This window comes from Sinocyclocheilus anshuiensis, unplaced genomic scaffold, assembly GCF_001515605.1.
Source record: "Sinocyclocheilus anshuiensis isolate Anshui unplaced genomic scaffold, SAMN03320099.WGS_v1.1 scaffold969, whole genome shotgun sequence".
In the NCBI taxonomy this organism is placed as follows: Eukaryota; Metazoa; Chordata; class Actinopteri; order Cypriniformes; family Cyprinidae; genus Sinocyclocheilus; species Sinocyclocheilus anshuiensis.
The window spans coordinates 58,860-83,338 of record NW_015557114.1 but is presented as its reverse complement, the minus strand read 5'-3'; the positions used below and the strand labels follow the sequence as shown (position 1 = coordinate 83,338).

The 24,479-nt window shown below is 37.0% G+C and overlaps 1 protein-coding gene across 3 annotated transcripts; it reads left to right on the top strand.

Moving 5' to 3' along the window:
- Positions 1-51: 51 nt before the first annotated feature.
- LOC107677728 (kelch-like protein 3) lies at positions 52-20,270 on the top strand. Of its 3 annotated transcripts, XR_001632878.1 has the most exons (16): positions 54-377; positions 881-1,003; positions 2,534-2,640; positions 3,165-3,286; positions 4,857-5,019; positions 5,143-5,252; positions 5,668-5,784; positions 7,576-7,725; positions 10,950-11,067; positions 11,145-11,342; positions 14,855-14,956; positions 15,680-15,808; positions 15,903-16,043; positions 17,589-17,732; positions 18,587-18,709; positions 18,889-20,270. XR_001632878.1 is itself a non-coding variant. In XM_016472749.1 (15 exons), the coding sequence occupies exons 1-15, from the start codon at positions 364-366 to the stop codon at positions 18,613-18,615; spliced, it is 1,767 nt and encodes a 588-aa protein (XP_016328235.1). In that variant the 5' UTR covers positions 52-363; the 3' UTR covers positions 18,616-20,270. The 3 variants fall into 3 exon arrangements, 2 of the variants coding, with proteins under 2 accessions (XP_016328235.1, XP_016328234.1); XM_016472749.1 differs by lacking the exon at positions 2,534-2,640 and adding an exon at positions 2,239-2,345 and having other exon boundaries at positions 52-377; positions 18,587-20,270; XM_016472748.1 differs by having other exon boundaries at positions 18,587-20,270.
- Positions 20,271-24,479: the final 4,209 nt, after the last annotated feature.

Here is a 24,479-nt window from a genome sequence, read left to right as displayed (position 1 = left end):
ATAGTGATGTGACGTGGTTGTGCTCCGAAGAGTCGCCTTGGAGATCGTGGAACGATTGTGTCACTGTTGCCCGGCGACGCGATGATGATGATGATGATGGAGGACCGTTACGACGTTTTCGGGTGTAAAAGTCGGTGAGCCCAGCGATAACTGCGAGCTGCTAACCACTCCGGTAAACAACCCCGGCCATCTCACGAGAGACCGCACTGAGCACGAAACACCCCGATGAGAACGTTCAGCACTCGACTTGAGGCTTTAAACGAACGCAAACGTCAATAAACCGAGTACCTGAGATTTACAAAACATGCCGAAAATGATGTAGCAAGCTAACTAGCCAACTGCCTGGCGCGACACTGCTCAAACATGGACTGTGACGGGTAAGTACGTGCTGCAAGGGAAAAGAAAGATGCAGTTAACTAACTATTTCTTAAGGAAACCGACGTGACTAGTAATGGATAAAGCTGTTATTTGAACCGTAAAACAAACTAGAGAACGCATTCTGAATTGCTATTAGTAACGTTAGCGGCTAAATTGCTAGCGGTCTGTTGTGTATCCGCTCTGTATTTTAACATTATACTTCACATTTAAGTGTTATATATAAAATTGAGAGTAGACACCTTCATAAACGTGTGAACGACTGCTGTACCAACAAGCCAGTAGTTCACCAGGCATTCAAAATAATGCCGTGCTAATCATGTGGTGGTCCGTAAACTGACTTTATCATCAAAACTGCAGAAGAGCGGTCATGGAAAGCTAATAGAAGTTAGTTTGTGATGACAAACGGATTTATTGTGGTAGATAATTAAACACGTAAGTAATTAAACGCAGTTCTGGTTATTAAACATGTTAGTTGCAAAGATCTTTGTGATTCATTCATTAGATTTGGAGTCCCTTGTCCTCTGCCTAGTTTGGATTCACAGGAAGATGCCAAAGACCCAGGGCTGCACACCTTCAGTCACACACACATGAGGAAAGCCTTTCGGCTCATGAATGACTTGAGAAGGTTGGTAAACTAATGCAACTTATTCAGCAACTTCACCTTGTTATTCAGGTAGCCTCTATAGGCACTGATGGGGACACGACCCCCCTAACATTTCGAGGTAAACTGATATGGAATGGGTTTTTAATAATAATATACAAAAAATTCAACTAGTTGCCATTTTGAAAAAAAAAAACATTATTGCAGAATGTAACAATATCACCCAGTTCTTTATGTAAAGTTGGATATGTAAGTATATCCAACTTTATCCGCATGCATACAGTATAACGTTACTCATATAGGGTGATATGTTTCGGGACCCAGGCATAGAATTTTGTCCTCTGTAGAGGACATTATATTTTAGTGAATTTCACACAGTTTTAAGTCTGGATGTCCTGCACAGAGCACATTCAGGGCTTTTTAGAGATATCAAATGTTTGGAGGTTTGATTATACCGTAATAAACACACTTTCTCCTTGGTCTTTAAATATGACTGATATTGACAGAATGATCAAATGTAGCACTCTTAGGGAAATATGATAACGTTCTGTAATTATCATTTCAATCTGGCTAATTTTCAAATTGTTTGTCGTAAATAAAACATCTCAGAAAAATGTTATGGGGTTTCGAATCGGAATATGACGTTTTGTTGCGAAATGTTTTCTGTAGAGGACACCAGGACAAACATCATGTTAATCAGGCATTTTGGGGAAACACAAGAAGTCAATAGGGAACGAAATTATTGATAAATATTCCTATGAAATATGAGATGATATTATGAAAATGATGCCAAGTTATTACTCCCATTATTACACTTATTTTTTCATTATGGTTTGCACCAAGAACACATTAATATGCAAATTAGATGCAATGTATAGATACATTGTATAGAATGGGAATACCAATTTATGGACTTTTTACGCACATATTCCATAAAGTAGAGTAGTATATCAATATTTTCTCAGCTGTTTGATTTAATGTGTAAGGCATGGAGACATTAAGATATTATGAACATTAAAATCATTATTTTCTGCAACGTGTATTGTGAAAAGTAAATCTGACTTGACCTGAAGTAAATTATCAGTTGTGTTAGTGTAGGCTGCATGTCCATAAGATATTTCTGGCCTACATTTCCCAAAAGCATCGTAGAGACTGTTGGCGCCAATGGCTTCTACGATCTCTGTGGGCATACGATACGTTTGGGAAAAGCAGTCCTCGTCTAGATCCTTAGTTTTCTTTTATTTTCTTCCTAATCACAGTCGGAGGATGCTTTGTGACGTTCTGCTGGTGGCGGGAGAAGTGGAGGTACCGGCACACAGAGTAGTTTTAGCGTCCTGCAGTCCTTACTTCTGCGCCATGTTCACAGGTATTACATCACAACCTAATGCTTTTCTCACACTGATGTGAGCCACATGTTCCTCACGACACTCTGATGTTCTTCAACACTTAGTTGGCGCCAATGGCTTCTACGATCTCTGTGGGCATACGATACGTTTGGGAAAAGCAGTCCTCGTCTAGATCCTTAGTTTTCTTTTATTTTCTTCCTAATCACAGTCGGAGGATGCTTTGTGACGTTCTGCTGGTGGCGGGTGAAGTGGAGGTACCGGCACACAGAGTAGTTTTAGCGTCCTGCAGTCCTTACTTCTGCGCCATGTTCACAGGTACTACATCACAACCTAATGCTTTTCTCACACTGATGTGAGCCACATGTTCCTCACGACATTCTGATGTTCTTCAACACTTAGTTTAGATCTGCGATTATGATTTCTAAATTAAAAAATGAAAATTCTGTCATCATTTACTCACCGTTGTGTCGTTCCAAGCTGGAAAACACAAAAGAAGATATTTTGAAGAATGCTTTGGGCACCAAACCGTTTTGGTGCCCACTGGCACGAACAAAAATACTGCGATTATCAAAATATCTTCTATGTTTCACAGAAGAAAGAAAGTACAGCAAGTTTGGAACAACATGAGGGCAAGTAAATGACAGAATTTTGATTTTGGGTGAACTATCACTTTGGTGAAGATTGACCATCTAATTATTTGCAAGGTATTTGTAGCAGCATGAGTAATATTATATATAAATAAACTGTTTCTGCATAAATAAACATGATGTTCATTCTTCCTTTTTTAAGCCTTATTAAGATCTTTGATTAAGAGTTCGTGTTGTGCTTGATGAGTCCAGGTGACATGAGTGAAAGCAAGGCTCACCATGTGGAGATCAGGGATGTTGATGGACAGACGCTCTTGAAGCTGGTGGATTATATTTACACCGCTGAGATTGAAGTGTCTGAGGATAATGTTCAGGTAATGTACTGTTTCAAATCTGTCTAATGACTAGCTTCGTCTGATGCACTCACTCAACCAAGCGTTCTAACCACAACCTCGCCCCTCCCCACACCCCAACCATTCCAATTTCTGTAGGCGGGAATTATTTTTAATGATATTCTAATGAGCCGCTTTGTGATATCACAACGCCCGGAAACCAACCCTGTAGTCCAAACGAGCCGTTGGTTGTAGTTCTTGAAAAGGGATTTTTTTTAACGAAATATCTCCCTTTGGAGTGGACTTTCAGATTTGTAACTTTCTAGATCTTTTTTATGCTCAAACATACACACTGACTAAAATTTAAAAAGTGAAAAAGCATAATAGGACCCGTTTAAAGAAATGTATATTTTTATTCCGCAAGAATGCATTAAATTGATCAAGTGACAGTATGGAAATTTATGTTACAAAAGATTTCTATTTCAAATAAATGCTGATCTTTTGAACCTATAATCTAAGAATCCTTAAAAAATGTGTCATGATTTCCACAGAAATGTTCAGCAGCACAGCTGTTTTCAACACTGATAATAATCAGAAATGTTTTTTGAGCAGCAAATCAGCATATTAGAATGATTTCAGGGTTGCAAAAAGGTGGACATTTTCCAGTAAATTTCAGAAAAATTCCAGGATTTTTTGTAATCTTCCAGGGATTTTTGGAAAGTTTCCGGAAACTTACCGGAAATTTTCCAACCCTTTGCAACCCTGCATGTGACACTGAAGACTGGAGTAATGATGCTGAAAATTCAGCTTTGATCACAGCAATCAATTACATATACAATGGGTATAGAAAAGAATCAGCCCCCTTTAAAATAATCACATTTTGTTGTTTTGCAGCCTAAAATGAAGACGGACACAGTTTTTGTTTTATGCAGCTGTATTTACTCAGTGCAACTTATAACATCCAAGTGAAAGATATAACACCAACATTTGATTTTTTTAAAACCAGAATCACTGAGTTGGAAAAAGGATCACCCCCTTGTGTCAGTATTTTGTTGAACCACCTTTTGCTTTAATTACAGCCTTTAGTCTGTTGGGATTTGTCTCTACTAACGTTGCACATCTAGACTTTGCAATATACAGCTTAATAAAACAAAAACTGTGTCCGTCTTCATTTGAGGCTGCAAAGCAACAAAGTGTGATTATTTTCTATAACCACTGTATATTAAAAATAATATATAAAATATAAAAAATAAAATGTAAATATATTAAAATAGAAAGAAGTTAATTTAAATTGTAATATTTCACAATATGACTGTTTTTACTGTATTTTTAATAAAAAAAAAAATCATTCTTGGTTAGCATAAGAGACTTCTTTCAAAAACATTAAAAGATCTTTTTGCATGGTAGTGTATGTATATGTATTATATTGTTTCAGATAATGCACAATTCTTTTGCTATATTAATAATAAAAAAAAAAACTAGTCATCATTACATAACCTATACTGGTTAGTCATCATGAATCCGGTCTGCAGGCTGCCTGCCTGGTTACCTCATGTATAGTGTGTGTGTGTGATGTGTTTTCATCTCTTTGTATTACTCCTGCTGTGTCCAGGTGTTGCTCCCAGCTGCCAGCCTGCTGCAGTTGATGGATGTTCGACAGGTTTGCTGTGACTTCCTGCAGACGCAGCTTCATCCCACCAACTGCCTGGGCATCCGAGCGTTTGCTGACCTTCACGCCTGCACAGGACTGCTCAGCCAGGCCCACGTTTATGCTGGTGAGCTCTCTTCTTGCTTGAGTCATTGTGGGATGGGAAAGAGCTAGTCGATTAAGCAACCCACCAATATGTATTTTTAGGCCAAGAAACATTTTTTTGAGCAAGTTCACTTGTTTCAAGCAGAGCAGCACTTTACAGACGTCATGGTGGGTGAGGAGTTCATGGCCCTGTCCTTGCAGCAGGTGTGCAGTCTGATCTCCAGTGACAAACTCACCGTGTCCACTGAAGAGAAGGTAACACTACCAAGTTTATTGTCCCAGTTGTGTCTATTCTATTGTGATTCTCGGTTTCTTCCTCATCCATCACATCACAGAGCCTGTTTTTAGCTCAGCCTTCTGTGATTTGTAGACAGCTGACGGTTAATGGTTGGTTTTTACATGTATATGCTGGTGTGATGCTGAAGGAGACGACGAGCCATCTGTCAGTCACCCTGCATTAGCTGCTCTCTGCTTACGAGTAACTTGTGTCACCAGTCTGCGCTCACACACCCACTTGATGGCAGCTGTCGTCTGTCAGATGCTTCAGTGTCATCTGAGCAGCGACACAGGCATTGGAGGATGGCGGCCTGTTCTCCTGTGGCTGCGCTTTATTCATACAATATGCAGAGCAACAAACAACAGACTTTGTTCTCGTCTGTTACACCCCCAGGTGTTTGAGGCCATGATCACCTGGATAAAGCACGATAAAGAGGCCCGTCTGGAGCACATGCCTAAGCTCATGGAACATGTTCGACTGCCTCTGCTATCCAGAGATTACCTGGTTCAGGTAAGACTGGGCTCAGTTTCATAACAAGTAGGGATGTAACGATTAACCGCGAGCCAGTTGAAAAACGATTCAAATATGTGACGATTTAAATCGGTTGAGATGCTAAACAAATCGCGAATTAGATTAGGGGTAGGAGTTTATATGAATGTATGTTTGAGGGGAACTTACTGTCTTTCGGTGGTATTTTTTCTTTTCCTCTTGCCTCTGTATAATGCATTATAGTTCATAAGTGCACTGTGCAGAGCTGCTTTGTTTACAGCGGAAACCAAGGAAACGCTTTAAGCGCCACCTGCTGGCAGAGAGTGAATCTGCGTCTCGTTCAGCTCGTCAGCTGTTTCTGTTTCATGCAGATAGTTTCACAAAACAAATCATTCTGTTTTTGCTTCAGATTTCGAAATTATACAATCTAATTTAGATTAAAAACTGTTCATGTTGCATGTATGCAGCATCTTTGTTTGGATGATGATTAAAATGCAGTGGTTGCCTGCCTCTAATTTTAAATGGAAAGAGCACAGACAAAGCATTATTTTGTTTATGTGAAGAGATTTCTTTTATTTGTGTTATTTATTTGATTTGGGGCTTGTTTTAAAATGTCTATTTAGTTTTGTTATTTACATTTATATTTAAATTTTGTTATTTAGCAGATGCTTTTATCCAAAGTGACTTACAAATGATTACAATAGAAGCAATCAAAATCAACAAAAGAGCAATAATATGCAAGTGCTATATTATTATAGTGTTATATTTCAAAGAAACGTGCAGCATTTTGTCCAAGCAATAATAAAAGGACACATTTAATTTATAATTTTTCTTAAATCTCATTTTGTAAAAAAAAAATCGCGAATCGTGACTCGAGTGAATCGTTACATCCCTAATAACAAGTTCAAGGGCTGTAACGATGCACCCCGAGCCGGTTGAAAAATTGATAAAGATATGTGACAATTCAAGTCAGTTGAAATGTTAAATGAATCGCGATACATTTGGGAGTGAGGGTTTATATGAATGTATCTCTGAGGGGAACTGACTGTCTTCAGAAAAGTTTAGATGGTATTTTCTTTTCATCTTGCCTCTGCATAATGCATATTAAAGCAGTGTTTATAAGCTGAGCTGCTTTGTTTACAGCGGTAACCAAGAAAACACTATATCGCTGCTGTTCCATAAGCGCCACCTGCTGTCAGAGAGTGAATCTGCGTTCTCATGCAGCCCGTCTGCTGTTTTTGTTTTGGTAGTATAAAATTCATAAAGCTATATAATTCATAAAGCTAAAGTATATAATGTATATAATTCATAAAGCTAAAGCTAGACCATTCTGTTGCTTCAAATTTCGAAATAATATAATGTAATTTAAATCAAAAACAGCTTGTGCTGCAAGTATGCAGTATCTTTATTTGGATTGTGATTAAAATGCAGTGGTTGCCTCTAATTTTAAATGAAAAGAGCACAGACAAAGCCTTTGTTTACATAAAGAGATTTATTTTATTTGTATTATTTATTTATTTGATTTGGGATTTGTTTGGTTTTGTTATTTGACAGTCAGTTTCACAAAAAAATTTGCAGCATTTTGTCTGAGAAATAATAAAACGACACCTTTTCATATATAATTTGTCTTAAATAAAATTTTGTAAAAAATGTTTTTGGGAAAATCGAATCTTAAAATCAGTATCATGAATCGCATCGCATTGTGAGTTGAGTGAGTCGTTACATCCCTAGTGAGTTCTCTGTATTTGTTGTGATTGCATTTGTGGTTTTATTCAAGCATTATTTTTAAGATTTAAATGTGTATTTGTACAGATTGTAGAGGAGGACCCCTTAATAAAAAACAACAACACTTGTAAGGACTTTCTCATTGAGGCGATGAAGTACCACCTTTTACCTGCAGACCAGCGGCACCTTATAAAGACTGACAGAACCAGACCACGCACACCAGTCAGTTTGCCGAAGGTATTAATATAATCGCTTCAAACTTACAGTACCAGTCACGTTTGGATGTACTTACTAGTTCTTTATTATCACTAGTTTTCTGAATGATTCACTACTGTACGTCTGATTCAAACTGCCAACTCACATGCAAGCTTGAGGTTGTACTGTTAAATACTGCATAAAACCATCTATGCACACCTTAACAATAAAATCGCCATTGGCTAGTAAATTTTTTAGTTTACTCACCAGTCTAATATATATATATATATATATATATATATATGTACAGTATATGTATGTATATGATTCCACCAAATCAGCTTATCTTCATTCAAGATACATTCATGTGTGATATGATCTGAATGTAGCTTTTAATTGATTGACATTTAACAATCATGCATTTTTTGCATGATTGTTAAATCATTGTTTTAACTGTTTTAACTGTTGATTGTTAAATCCCCCACGGCTGGGGGAAGTCGTGGCCTAATGGTTAGAGAGTCGGACTCGTAACCCAAAGGTTGCGGGTTCGAGTCTCGTACCGGCAGGGATTGTAGGTGGGGGGAGTGAATGTACAGCACTCTCTCCCACTTTCAATACCACGACTGAGGTGCCCTTGAGCAAAGCACCGAACCCCCAACTGCTCCCCGGGCGCCGCAGCATAAATGGCTGCCCACTGCTCCGGGTGTGTGTTCACTGCTGTGTGTGTGCACTTAGGATGGGATAAATGCAGAGCACTAATTCCTAGTATGGGTCACCATACTTGGCCACGTCACTTCACTTTCACTTTCACTTTTTACGATAGAACTTAAGTAATTAGAACTAAAACTTGTAACCATGTATGAATGAAAATGTATGAATGCATATTTGTCATTTTAACAGAACTTAGGACTGGTGGTGTGGTGCTTGAGACATTGTTGGTCATTTAGTGTTTCTGTAAAAAAAAATAACAATAATACTAAAAATATAATACTACTACTACTAATTCTACTGCTACTAATAACAATATAAAATGCACTAAGATCTGATGAGCTGCTGGGTTAAAGAATATTAATCACATTGTCTGCATTCGCTTGAACTGATTTGCTGAAATCAAAACAGTGACGGTAATAGGTGAGCGCCAGCCAATGAGATTGCGGTTTGCGCATTAGTTCCGCCTACTACCAAAGAATAGTACCAATTTTTTTTATTTATTATGCTTGTGTATCAGTTATCTTTTATTTGTTTTATACTAAGTAATGATTGTTTTGGCGTATGTGTATGTTTGACACATTTCAGGGTTTTGTGCCGCAATATCCTGTCATGTCAAACTTGAAATAAAACTAAACTAAACTAAACTAAACTAAAGAATATAATTTACATGTAGCGCATAAATTTTACATGGTAAGACTGTCTTGCTCTCCCTCTCTTTGCATGTGTGAGAGAAACACGGAGCGCTCTCAGCTAAGCGACGGCTCACACTAGAGTTTACAGTACGTCAAATACATCCATTGAGATGAACTGAAATAGTGCGCTTTAAAGACGGAGAGCGAAACTCTCAAGTGCGCAGTGTTTAAAATGAGTAAAGTAAAGTGAAATATCGGTGTTAAACTTATAGTTAGCCTGGCGAGTGAAATCTAACAATTTATTATCCAATGGCTAACAATAGACATTATTTGGTCGCCTAGCATGGAAATTTAGTCACATATGCGAGTGATTTATTCGCATTGTAGAAGGTTATATTCCAAGATTGTTTTTCTGTATTACTATGAATGGGGAAAAAAGTGCAACATGCTATATCATACCTGTCAACATTTGGGTACCAAAATCCGGGAGATCTAAGTGGAGGGGGGATGGGGGTTGATTGGTCAGGGTATCTGCAGTAAAATTTGAGACTTTTTAAAGACCTTTTTAAGATCTGCACAAATAAATTTAATACCATATGAGTGGGTGGCGCAATGTCTATGGCATCATATATTCAACCGTAAAGTGACTGTAAAAAGCATGATTTACAGTTCAGATACAGGTTTTCACAAAAACAGTTTTATAAAATGATAAACTTCACATTTCAGCCTTTAAACCATTTTTAATAAAAGGATTGAGTCAAAAGTATCAATTATTATATTAAATTAGACAATTATTATCAAACAACTATATTACTTTAGTAACATACAAATATATCTTGGTGTATGAATTTTTTATATTTTTATAATGCATTAGCTTCTTGTCGACCCACTGGTTCACATTTACAACTGCATGATTTCTGTGTAAAAGTAAGGGGCGATTTTCGCTTTAGTCTGAACAAAAATAGCAGATGGGCTTAAAGGGTTAGTTCCCAAAATGAAAATTCTGTCGTTAATTACTCACCCTCGTGTCGTTCCAAACCCGTAAGACCTTCGTTCGTCTTCAGAACACAAATTAAGATATTTTTGATGAAATGTGAGAGCTCTCAGACCCTGCATAGACAGCAACGCAACTGAAATGTTCCCAGGTCAACGGTAAAACAGTCCATGTGACATCAGTGGTTCAACTTCAGTTTTGCAAAGCTACGAGAATACTTGTTGAGCGCAAAGAAAAAAAACAAACAATTTATTTAACAGTTCTTCTCCCCCGAGTATCATCTTCCGCAATTTTGGAGAGTACCCAAGCACGTGCATGAACGTAATCTGAGTAATCAGCATTGTTTACGCTTGGGGGAAAGCGTGCGTATGCATTGTGATACTCTCTAAAATGGTGGAAGACGTAACTCGGGGGAGAAGAATTATTGAAAAAAAAAAATTTTTTTTTTCTTTGCGCTCAAAAAGTATTCTCGTAGCTTCGCAAAACTGAAGTTGAGCCACTGATGTCACATGGACTGTTTTACTGATGTCTTTACTACGTTTCTGGACCTGGGAACATTACAGTTGCGCTGCTGTCTATGCAGGGTCTGAGAGCTCTCACATTTGGTTTGGAACAACATGAGGGTGAGTAATTAATGACAGAATTTTCATTTTTGGGTGAACTATCCCTTTAAATCTTTCAAGATTAACAATCAGGCTATTAAAGTGATCAGCTGTTTCCTCACAGAAGTCAACGTGTTGAATTCAGTGTGTTGAAGCCTGACACGCAAGCGTCCACTTCATAAATGAGCAATATGTCATCAATAAACTGACTACCTTATAAACTATGACTGCATTTTTCTACCATCTTAGTCACAGTCTGAAGACCTGGATGAATTTATTGACTCTATTGGCTCTCGGAAGAATTGATTTTCGTTGTGAATCTGACAGGTGATGATGGTTGTAGGGGGTCAGGCACCTAAAGCCATCCGCAGCGTGGAGTGCTATGATTTTCAAGAGGACCGCTGGTACCAGGTGGCCGACTTACCCTCCAGACGCTGTCGAGCAGGTTGTTCTCTGTTCTGTCCCTCATCTCTAGATGTGTGTTTTTCTCTTGGTCTTACGCTCTCTGTGCGTGTCATGTAGGTGTGGTGTACATGGCCGGTAAGGTGTATGCGGTGGGGGGATTTAACGGCTCCCTGCGTGTGCGGACGGTGGATGTGTATGATGGGCTGAAGGACCAGTGGAGCTCTGTTCCCAGCATGCAAGAGCGCCGTAGCACTTTAGGAGCAGCTGTACTGGGGGACCTGCTGTACGCTGTCGGGGGCTTTGACGGGAGTACAGGTAAACCTTTGAAAAATTAATGTCTGTCAGGATGCATTCATACAGTAAAGTTTGGGATCAGTAAGATTTATTTTGAAAGAAATTAATACTTTTCTTCAGCAAAGGTGCATTAATCAAAAGTGACAGACAGTGCTGGGTAGTAACGGATTACATGTAATCTGGATTATGTAATCAGATTCCAAAAATGAAGTACTTGTAATTAGATTACATTACATTTTAAAATGCTCATAATCAGATTACAGTTAAATTTTTATTGATTACAAAATTACATGATTAGTAAAATATTAATCACTTTTGATTCTCCCGAATTATATTTTTTTCTCTTTTAATTTTCCTTTCTAAAAATTCCACTGTATCATACCATTTAGCTTTCACAAATGTTGCGTAAATAAATTAGCAAACCATGGTTCTGAATTCGGGTGAAAAAAAGCATCTCTCAAGCAATTAGACCATGTATGAAACAAATAATTATGCAAGCTGTTAAACACTGTTGTCATCATACCCAGTGACCTTCAGTAACTGTTCATTCTTATATTAAGTCCAGTTTGGGAAACCCTGGTGTAATGTATTGTTTAATGCATTTTATTGATATCAAATCAATTTTTGTTGATATCAAAAAGCTGCATATATTTTCTTTCTCTTTGCTTTTTAATATCAATATGCTATAGTTAATGGTAAGTTTAAAACAAGTTTGACAAAAAAAAAAAGTAATCTAAAAGTAGTCCGATTACATTCCCTAAAATGAGTAACTTAGAATACGTTACTAATTACAGTTTTCATCATGTAATCTATAATTAGTAACAGACTACAATTTGTAAGTAATCTACTCAACTCTGGTGACATATATTCATATAGACTCAGATATTTATTAGGGGTTGTCCCCGACTAAGGATTTTCATAGTCGAATCGGAATTTTCGAATCTTGCCGATAGTCGACTGATAGTCGAATCATATGTTTGGGGGCGGGGGGCAAAATACATTAACAAGAGTCAAGTCAGACATTCAACAGCCATAATTACTGACGTTAACACACAGGGAAAATGTGTAACGGATGCCTCGCAGATACAAAAATAATGTTTTGATTAAAAGGTAGTGTTACGACCCAAAACTTATTTGATTTGTCTAGGGACATTAAAGGAATGTAACATTCATAAAACTCTATAATAAAATTTGGTATATATTTTAATAATGCATATCAAACGGTGGGCAAGTCGTGAAGAGGAGAACACTACAAGTTCAAACAGAGAAAAAGACATTTATTAATTTCAACCCCAACCAATACACCAAGAAATGGGCTTTAAATTGGTCCAAAAGGAAAAAAAGTATATATATTTACAATTAACAATAAACAAAAAGAAAAAGAGATTTACAAACTCACCAAATGAAGTAATGAAGAGAGCGCGAGTGTTGCCAAATCAAAGAAACAAATTAAAACAGAATTCTTCTAACTAAAGAATTTAAATCTAACCTAGAATAATCAAAATAAAAATCAAAACAACATCTTCAGCGTGCTACTCGCACGCCCTAACTTAACTACTCTACTACTCAAACCAAAACTTACAGCGGGTGGCAACACTCCTAAACTAATGAACTAATACATCAAAATAAACCACGTGAAGCGCGATGTATGTCACGTGACATCTTATCCTGCTCTCTTCTCAACAGGTGAGCAAAGAGCACGGACACACTCCACGCTCAGATCGAATAACAAAATTAAATACAAGGGGTAAAACAAAGAATAAGACAAATAAACAACATAGAGGGTAACAAAGCAAGCATACTTCAGGCTACAAACATTTCAAAGAGGCGCACAAACACAGCCCAGCCCAGCCCTCTTGAAAACAGATGCGACATCGCCTTTTATACTTCGGCGGGGAGGCGTCAATGGAGACAGCGGAACCCATAATGAGTGACAGAAAGGGAGACCAATCAAGATCTAGTGGGAAACACAAACAAATTAATATACAAACATAACGAATCGTAACAGTAGTTAACATTAAACATCAGCGAACCCCTAAGAATTCACAACATTTTTTATAATAATGCTCTCATTATAACGTTATGTAGGCCTATATGACAGTAGTTATTAATGTTCTGCATTTTTGTTTTGAGCTGTGCGCGCTGAAGATGACCAGTAGAATGAAGCAGCAGGTTTTTAATCAATGGGATTTAACTCATCATTTATCTCATATAGAATACGCTTCGTTATTTATACAACATAACGTTAATATTACGACTTATAGGCTATCTGCACAAAATGCCCCGAATGCATGAATGTGTCTGCTCTGAATTAACTCCTTTTGTGGACGCGTTCTTCACGTAACAACGTGCAGAAACACGGCAACTAAACTCTAAAAATTCACAGCGTTTTTTTATAATAGTGTTCTCATTATAATGTTATGTATATGACAATCCCAGTCATAGTTATTAATATAAGGCATTGCTGTTTGTCCTGCTCGCGCTGCGCACTGAAGAGATAATCACCGTAGAACTACAATGAAGCGCTTTACTGCAGCGCAACTCAACCAAATGCATCTTATACGAGATAAATAATATATACACGATATATATATATAAATGCTGAAATGTTTTGAAATCGCTTGTACCCTACCTGATCGAAAAAAATCCAGTCTTTCACTCTGCCTGTGTCAATTTGAGTCTTGTTTAAGTTTTAAATCCCTGCCGCCAAGATGCTCCTCTGTCAGACACGGATTATGGAAAGTGAAACTTAAATCTATAGGGGTGGTTGGATTTATTCACGCACGTTAAAATATTTATTTAAAGCTTCTTTCTTTTCAGATTATTATTTACAGCATTATCTCAATAGGCTGTATATTAACTTTGGGAGAAAACCAGTAGTTCTATGTAGACACTGAGCACCCCCATATAGCCAAAATGGCATGATCATAACAGCTCTGCAAATATTCGACTGTGAGATTGGTAGTCGAATCAGGCTCCTCCTATCGAAGCATCGAATCTTCGACTATTCGGGGTCACCCCTAATATTTATAATGTCACTAAAGTTTTCTGTTTTGAATAAATGCTGTTCTTTTGAACTTTCTATTCATCAAAGACTCCTGGCAAAAATGTATCACTTTTTACACAAAAATATCAAGCAGCTCAACTGTTTTCATCATTGATAATAATCTGAAATATTTCTTGGGCAGCAAACTGGAGTAATGATGCTGAAAATTCAGCTTTGATCACAGGAATACGTTACACTTTAAATATATGAAAATAGAAAAGTGTGAAAAATAGAAATTGAATTTCTGAATATTTGTAATCTGTAATATTTGTATGCAGTCTTGGTGAACAAGAGACTTCTTTCAAAAATTAAAAAAAAAAAATATAAATAAAAAAAATCGCACCAGCCCCAAACTCTTGAACAGTAGTGTAGTGTATGATTTTTTATATGTTTACAGATGACGCTGCCTGGTTTTAGCACAAGCAGCCTCATCATTAGCCCTGTTTGACGCATGTTTTGAATGGCTGATGAATGTCTGTCTCTGTAGGTCTGTCGTCAGTGGAGGCGTACAGCCCCAAGGCTAATGAGTGGATGTTTGTGGCTCCCATGAACACCAGGCGCAGCAGTGTTGGGGTGGGCGTGGTCGACGGTGAGCATTTTGAGTTCATGTGTGTTGATCACTACTGGAGTAATGATGCTGAAAATTCAGCTTTGATCACAGGAATACGTTACACTTTAAATATATGAAAATAGAAAAGTGTGAAAAATAGAAATTGAATTTCTGAATATTTGTAATCTGTAATATTTGTATGCAGTCTTGGTGAACAAGAGACTTCTTTCAAAAATTAAAAAAAAAATATATAAATAAAAAAAATCGCACCAGCCCCAAACTCTTGAACAGTAGTGTAGTGTATGATTTTTTTATATGTTTACAGATGACGCTGCCTGGTTTTAGCACAAGCAGCCTGATCATTAGCCCTGTTTGACGCATGTTTTGAATGGCTGATGAATGTCTGTCTCTGTAGGTCTGTCGTCAGTGGAGGCGTACAGCCCCAAGGCTAATGAGTGGATGTTTGTGGCTCCCATGAACACCAGGCGCAGCAGTGTTGGGGTGGGCGTGGTCGACGGTGAGCATTTTGAGTTCATGTGTGTTGATCACTCTGCTCACTATATTGAGATTCAAGTGCAAACATGTTAATGAAATTAGACATGCAATAATAAAATGCTTTAGGTGGCATTTAGTGAATTTGCAAAGAACATTTCACAACATTTTACCTTTTGGTTGTTGTTGTAACGCATTTAAACTGTGCAGCTGTGATGATTCATGTAGATTGTGTAGTGATTTCACATAGCTTGTCTGATGCCTGTACAGGAAAGCTTTATGCTGTTGGAGGTTATGACGGAGCGTCCCGGCAGTGTTTGAGTACTGTAGAGGAGTATAACCCAGTCAGTAATAAGTGGTGCTATGTGGCGGACATGAGCACTAGACGCAGTGGAGCTGGTTTGTTCCTTTTTGGACATGACTTGAATATACTTTGGGCTCATTTCTGTTGAGTCTTACAGTTGAGGTCTCCATGGATTGTGTGTTTGTACAGGTGTCGGAGTGCTCAGTGGACAGCTGTATGCTGCAGGAGGACATGATGGTCCTCTGGTGAGAAAGAGTGTGGAGGTCTATGATCCTGCCACTAATGCCTGGAGACAGGTGTGTGACATGAACATGTGCCGAAGGAACGCAGGTGAGTAACCAGAGGAGAGACAGTTGAACATTTTAGAGGCACAAATAATTGAAGACAAGATTTTCCACTGTAATCTAATTTCATAATGCATAAAAAACGGCAGACTATTCTGGGTCAGTTTTGACCCTGGGAAACAGAAGCTTAAAACCGTTAAACATTAAAAGTGAATGTGAAACATTTCAAAGTTTTGTATGCTGCTTTTTTTTTATTAATTAAAAAATTTTGATTATTTAAAAAATTTAAAACTACAAATGAACCATAGCAAAAGCAGTGTGGTGCAAGATTTTTTTTTTTTTTTTATAAATATTCATGAAGGTTTTACATTTTATATATTGTTATATGAACTTATCTTAGAATTAGCAGTATAAAATCAATGGTTTATTTAATTAAATTCCTTACATTCTCATGAATGCTTAAAACAATCTAAATTTATGAAACCTATTCATTTTCTAACAAAATAACACCAAAAACATAAATATTACTCTAGAATGTTTTCAAACTAAATATATTGATTTTACATGCATAAACTGTCACTTTTGTAATGAAAAACATTATACAATTTTAATGCTGCAGTGGTTGATCAGTAGGTGCCAGCAGAATGGACGTTTTATTTATTTAGTTATTTTATTTTTTTCTCAAATTTAGACTATTTGTGACCCTGGACCACAAAACCAGTCATAAGGGTCTATTAGGATAGGACAATATTTGGCCGAGATACAACTATTTGAAAATCTGGAATCTGAGGGTGCAAAAATAAAATCAAAATATTGAGAAATTCGCCTTTAAAGTTGTCCAAATAAAGTTCTTAGCAATGCATATTACTAATCAAAAATTAAGTTTTAATATATTTACAGTAGGAAATTTACAAAATATCTTCATGGAACATGATCTTTACTTAATATCCTAATGATTTTTGGCATAAAAGAAAAATCAATAATTTTGACCCATACAATGTATTGTTGGCTATTGCTACAAATATACCCCAGCGACTTAAGACTGCTTTTGTGCTCCAGGGTCACATATGGTCTTTTGCGCTACACCACTTTGGGCTGTTGTTCATTTGATATAGTTCATTTGTTTATAGTGTGTTTGTGTGTGCACATTCATATTCATATTTATAAAAAAAATAAAATAAATCGGTCCTAAAAGCTGTGAGATATAGGAAAGAGGCTAAATTTATTTTACAAAATTATTTTAATACCATGTGTAAAGTTACAGTTGATATCCAGGTCAAAACTGAATGCATGATTAAATGTATTTTTATATGATTATAGTTTTAAAATAGTCTAGATGTATGTGTGTGTGTGTGTGTGTGTGTGTGTGTGTGTTATTTATACAATTTTTTTAGAAATCTCTTCCAGCTTAAAAGTGACCTGAATGCATTATATGGGCGAAAGAAAACAAATTTATATCTCTAAAAAAGTTCTCCGGCGTTCCTGCTAATGAATGCCAAACACTGGATGTGTTTCAAGACCTTTAAAATCATTGTTTATAAGGGAGAGCAGGAAAGGCCTGTGGGTCTGAGTCAAGTGTGTTTGTCTCTAGGAGTGTGTGCCATAAACGGTTTACTGTATGTGATCGGAGGAGACGACGGCTCATGCAACCTGTCCTCTGTGGAGTACTACGACCCTGCTGTCGATAAATGGAGTCTCATCCCCACCAACATGAGCAATGGACGCAGCTACGCAGGTCTGCTTCACTCTCACGACCTCCATATTCTACGGCCAGTTGTTCAAAAGTTAATCTGATTGGATTTTGGCTTGGATCAAGTCTTGAAAATGCGTTGTTCAAAAGAAAAAAAAAAAGAATTCTGAAATCGGATTAGATCACAAAATCCAATCTTGGTTTTGATCTGGATCAAATTGTCAGTTTGTGTTGTTCTAAACTTTTTAGTAAGATTGGGATTTCAGGAACAAAAATTTAATAAACCTTTAAAACTGGTCCAGAAATACAACATTTGTAATAGGTAATATACACACATATTATATAGACATTAGACAGGTAGACATTAGCCTACCTCTTAAGCCTTTCAGTAGTCTACAGTAAAGCAAAGAAGAGATTTTAGTGGCATAAAATAATCCCTAAACAACTGTCAATATCAAACAAAAATACTATATTTCATTTAGTGTTTTTTAAAATCAATGTTTGTAAACTACATTGGCACAATCATCAGAGAAGAACCAGTCAAAAATAGTTATTTGTGAGCGAACGCACATTTTCTTGTGTGAATGCAAGGCAGAGAAAAAAGCATTGGCAATTTTTAAAATCTCATATTTTTTTCCATCACCGTGTCCCTTTATGGGCTCTATAGAGCACTAGTAATCCAGATTTGTTCATCTGAAAATGTGTGTATCTGGATCATTGTGATCCAATCCAATTTTGCTTTGAAAAACCAGCAGAAAAATAAGATGGATTACCTGATCCTGGATAGCAAAACATGGGATTTCCAAATCCAGATCATTCTGATCCAGTTAAGCTTTTTGAACAGCTGGCCCCTACTTATCAGCTAAAGCTAAACTAAACTGCTGTCTTATCTGTTTCAGGGGTGTCAGTTATTGACAAGCCATTATGACTAAAAGTTCTGGGCAGCAGGTCTCTTCGCACCTGTCGCGGACTGAGCTGTGACAGACAGACAGTGATTTAAGACAGAGTCCAGATGCTGACAGGTGCTTGAAGCTCTCCATCTCAAATCCTGACTGCCTCACACACACACACACACACACACACCAAGCCCTGACCTCTCCCAGTCTCCAGAAAGTGCCATTTAGCCCTGTTATTAACCGAGAGGCTGTGTGATCGCCCAGTATAGTGTGTATTAAACGAGACCTCGTTTATAATCTGCCAGGACAGAGTATGTATGGGACGCCTACATGGCCTGTGCGGATCTGGGTGCAGGTGAAGATTGTGCCAACAGAGGCCTCTCTGCTTGCTTTACTACTGACCGACAACGCTCTGAACAAACACTCGCATCGCAGGAGCAGTCAGTAAGATGTAAATCTGTTTCTACGGTCTAACACTAATGCATATCACACCCTTTAAAGCGGATCAGGACTGGATATCACTGACTTCTGTTGGTTTGGTTACAGGGTTACTTTATATTTTTATAAAAAGTATTATGGGAACAACCCCATAAGTTGTTTTAACCAGCTGCTTTCGTGCCATATAGTAATGAGGATGGTAAACTGCTAAACCGAAACATCAAATAAATCTCACAGGGTAAAGGTATGGTCACATTAGCGAAATTTCACTTTCAAACCAAGCAGCTTTCTATAGAATCCTTTGCGAAATCTGTGTGGAATTTCTTTGAAATTCCAGAGTGCATGGATTTCGATAGAAATTACTGGATTTTGGGGGTGAAAATTCGACAAACAACAGTAAATGTGACCATACCAGTTAATGTGCCAAATGTAACCCATAATTCATATGGATAATACTGTATGTTAGTTACTTGTACATAAGCACTTTTCATGATGCAGTTTGGTGTGCAATCGTCCATGTTGGACACACAGAGTCTTTCTTTTATCATGATAACTCTCTCTATAGATGCAGTCACTGAAATAGCACTGGCTTGGTTTCTCTTTGGTAAATTGCACTGTTCATCTTATTCAGTAGAGCTGTACTATTGCAATCGCAGGTCAATTCCAATATAGCACAGGTTCATATTAAGTTCACCATTTAACCTGTTCTATCCTGACGGGGTCATTTGGATCTGTGCTTCAACAGAAATGGACTTTGGAAGACTCTTTTATTTTATTTTTTAAAATATTAAGCCGCCTTAAGGTTCTTTTTCTCATTAATGGGTTATAGGCTCTGTAAAGCTGCACAGTAGTTCACTGTAGACGTTCATGTTTACAATACTGATCATTGTGAAATGAAAACTAAATTTGTTGGTAATGAATATGAATTATTAACAAAACACTGCCAACATTCTCACGATGACCAACTTTGTTAATTTGGATATATACCAATCTGAAAGTCATACTATGCAGTAAAACATTGCTTTTAAGGTTTTTGTTGTTCGCAGTGATTCAGAGTTTAATTTGAGCTATTCCTGGTGTAACTGCTGCCATTACATTGATGTCTTTACACATCATCATGATCCACAACTCTAAAACTATGACATTCCAGTGTAGTGCATCATCTATGGATTATGCACGAATGTGGTTCGTGAACAAGGTATTAATGTATTTCTAAACAAAATGTATTAATAAATTAAGCTTTGTTTAAGGGAATTTGATTGCCATGTCTTGTAAGTGTTGTGGCTGCTAGATTATGAGCTGCCACTGGAGGGCAGCAGTTTGTCATGCATTGCCAAGATGAGAGAAATTGAAAGTGAAAATGATCTTGGACACGTGTTTGCAGATTTGCATTAAATTTGCATTAACGTAAAATTTTGGCCAAGCATATTTTAAGCCTATGTATACAATATATGACTAGTCGTGGCCTAATGGTTAGAGAGTTGGACTTGTAACCCAAAGGTTTGTAGGTGGTGGGTGTGTGTGTGTGTGTGTGTGTGCGCAAACTTGGATGGGTTAGCCTAAATCATGCAGAGCACAAATTCCGAATATGGGACACCCTTCTTAGCTACACGTCACTTTTCACTTTCACTTTTTATTCTGTTCATTATTCACCTTTTCACTGGAAGTAAGCTGTTTTCTGTGAATGTGCCAGACTTATATTCCATTAACCACTACTGGTAAACTAGAAGAATATCAAAATGTGTGTCCCAACTCCCAAATGATATAGTATACAATATTATGCACTTATACTATTAGTAGTAGTGTACTAGTCTAGTCTATGGACTTTATGAGGTTAATGCAGTAATTAAGCCTGATAGCCCCTCTCTTTCCGTTATAAAAGGAAAGCTGTGGCAGCTGAATGCATGAAGTGTCCAACATGTCAAAGTTTTTTTAAAGGCCTTTTCCGGTTAACTCCGGGTTTCTGAGCAGCATTAGTCGTCATAGTTGGGAGACTACCACAAATATATTTTTTGCATTCTCATTTGCTTAAATAGCAAAAGAAAAACTCAATTTTCATGACATTCAAAAAAGGTAAAAAATTAATTAGCGTTAATTCGTTTTTTTGTAATTTGATGCAAAGGTAATATAATACAAAGTATAGTGTTATAAATGCACTTTGGAGGATTTACGATGCTAATGACCGTTGAAACACGTCATCAGTCTAAAGCTCCATTCACACCAAGAACGATAACTATAAAGATAACGATATTAGCGTCCACACCAGCGAACGATATCATCTGTTTATTCTAAGCGCACACTCGTCTGCCGCTTTAAATTCTCGAGCTCGTTACAGCAGGATGGATTCTGATTGGCTGTCAATTTTTTTATCGTTCCATCAGCTGGAAAAAAAATCGTTTTGAAAGTGATTCAATATCGTTTCTCTTTGTCTTTATCGTTATAGTTGTGGTGTGGATTCTTGCTATTCTTTAATATTGAGAACGATTTTTAGAACTATATCTTTATCGTTATCTTTATAGTTATCGTCCTTGGTGTGAACGGGCCTTAAGGGTCCATTATTATTGTTAGCGACACCGTGATGATATATTGAGGTCTTACGAAGCGAAACGATCAGTCTGTGCAAAAAACATTATTCACAACATTATTACCTGAGCCGCAGGGGAAACGGGGAAATCCGATTCTTCGGTGTCTCGATTACATTTACATTTAGTCATTTAGCAGACGCTTTTATCCAAAGCGACTTACATTTAACCTGCAGTTACACATGCATAAATAATTATTCGTTTTAAACATAAAACGTTGAATACCGATATTTTAAATGATTTTTAACATGAAAAAAAAAATAGTTGAAATGTGAAATTAAACCCGCCAGTAGGTGACAGCAAGTGACTGTTAATGAGTGAGTCATTGAGATTCAACAGATCCGTTCAAACGGCTGTTGATTCAGGAACAAAGCATTTGACTCTCCATTCGGAAGGGCTCATCCCTATGCCCTAATCCAGGGGTGCCCAAACTCGGGTCCTGGAGGGCCGGTGTCCTGCAGAGTTTAGCTCCAACTTCCGAAGGGCCCTTTGAAGTGGCCAGTTTTGAGCACTTCGGTTTGGAACGACCCTTCAATATGGCAGCCATGATTGTTTTCACTCCGAAGTGAAAAAAACGCTCGTCTCTTTTAGACCTGCATTCTTAAAAAAAAAAAAACTAAAGCCCCGTCCACACCAGCGAACGATATCGTCTGTTTATTCTAAGCGCACACTCGTCTGCCGCTTTAAATTCTCGAGCTCGTTACAGCAGGATGGATTCTGATTGGCTGTCAGTTTTTTATCGTTCATCAGCTGGAGAAAAATCGTTTTGAAAGTGATTCCAACGATATCGTTTCTCTTTGTCTTTATCGTTATAGTTGTGGTGTGGACTCTGCTATTCTTTAATATTGAGAACGATTTTTAGAACTATATCTTTATCGTTATCTTTATAGTTATCGTCCTTGGTGTGAACGGGCCTTAACACTTGCTTTCCAATCTTTTTGTATTCTATCGGTTTTCTTTTCATTTATTATACAATTAACAAAAGCAAAAAAGACCTCTAACACTAGCTTGCTCTACTCTTTTTCTATTCTATCTGTTTTCTTTTTATTTATTATATTATTTAAAAAAAAAAACCCTGCTATGTGTACTGCGTTAAGCTAACTGAGACTTGTTATAGCACTTGTATATCATTGCTCTTTTGTTGATTTTGATTGCTTCCATTGTCCTTATTTGTAAGTCGCTTTGGATAAAAGTGTCTGCTAAATGACTAAATGTAGGCCTAAATGTAAGTGCCCTTCGGAGGGCGATATATTGCGTTTGGAACGCAACGCGTGTTAATGAGTGAATCACTGAATCATTTATTCAACCGACTTGTTCAAAACGCTGATTCGTTCAATAAGTAAACACCATCCATTGCTCAGATGCAAAACAGTGCTGTGATCTTTGTTTGGAACTATTTTCGTTGGGAAAATTTAGCAAAAACAGGCGATATTGTGTCTAAAATGTAAGTCACTTAATGCCAACTTTATTAAATTTGTATAAAATGATTACATTTGTTATCATGCTGATATCTGGAGAAAAAAAACGGCACTCTTTCTGTGATATAGATTATATTAAATTATATAAATATAAAAAAAACAAAGAAGCATGTTTGCCATCTACAATAAATAAATCACGTGCGTGCACTCTCTGTGATTTGGTGATATACTCTATAATGTCAGATTGCACATCGTTAAAACAACGCTTACCATATTATCGCAGATGATATATACAGTATATCGTACACCTCAGCCTCGACTTGAGTAAAAAAAAAAGAAAAAAGAATCATCCGCGGTTGTGTGTGCACATGAGCAAAGGTGTTTTTAGGAGTCTAACTTGCAGACGCCAAACCACTGATTCGTCAAACCTGTTAAAACCCCACTTTATTTTGTGGTAAGTAACGAATATGCTTCGGGGAAATGTATCGGAGTAAAAGTATACATTTTAATTAGGAAATGTAATGGACTGAAAGTGAAATCTGACAGAAATATAAAAACTCAAGTAAAGTACAGATACATTACGCCACTGTTCAAGATAATGGTATGAACACATGCAACAAACCAGACCAGGGGGCTGTTTCATAAAACACGTTTACCAAATAAGCCAGGCTGGTTTCTGTTAGTCTGATTTATTGTCACTTGATTTGGTTCAAAATAAGTCAGACTAACTAAAATAAGCCTGGCTTATTTGGTAAACTTGTTTTATGAAACGGCCCCCCGATGAACTGATTTAACTGGTCAACGATTTGAATGGTAATTTCTTTCATGCAACATTAACCAGCCTAATCAGTCTTTTACAGTTTTTGACCATCTTTGCCTATTGAAAATATTCATATTCTGGTCTAAACTAGTCTACACGGTTTTAATATTGATGTAAGGAAATCTTGAATTAAAAGCTAATTTAAGTATTTATTTAGTGGAATAAACCTGTATTTAATAAACATTAAGTTTATTTATATAGCACATTTCATACACAATGGTAATTCAAAGTGCTTTACATAAAAGAAAAGAAAATAAAACAAGGAATTTAAAAACTTTGTAAATGATTTAAACATTGATTTAAGAGGTTTAAAATGAATTTAAAACAGTTAAGAATAGAAAATGATTATACATAAAATATAGTGCAATCAGTTCGGACATCGCATTTAAGAGTCTGAGTTTAAATGTGACTAACGTTTTATCACATCTGATCTCTTCTGGAAGCTGATTGCGACTGCGGGCGGCATAATAACTAAAAGCGGACTCCCCTTGTTTTGTGTGAACCCTTGGTATTTCTAACTGACTCGATCCTAATGATCTGAGTGGTCTGTTAGGTTTATATTCAGTGAACATATCTGCTATGTATTTAGGTCCTAGGCCATTGAGTGATTGATAAACGAGTAAAAGTACTTTAAAATC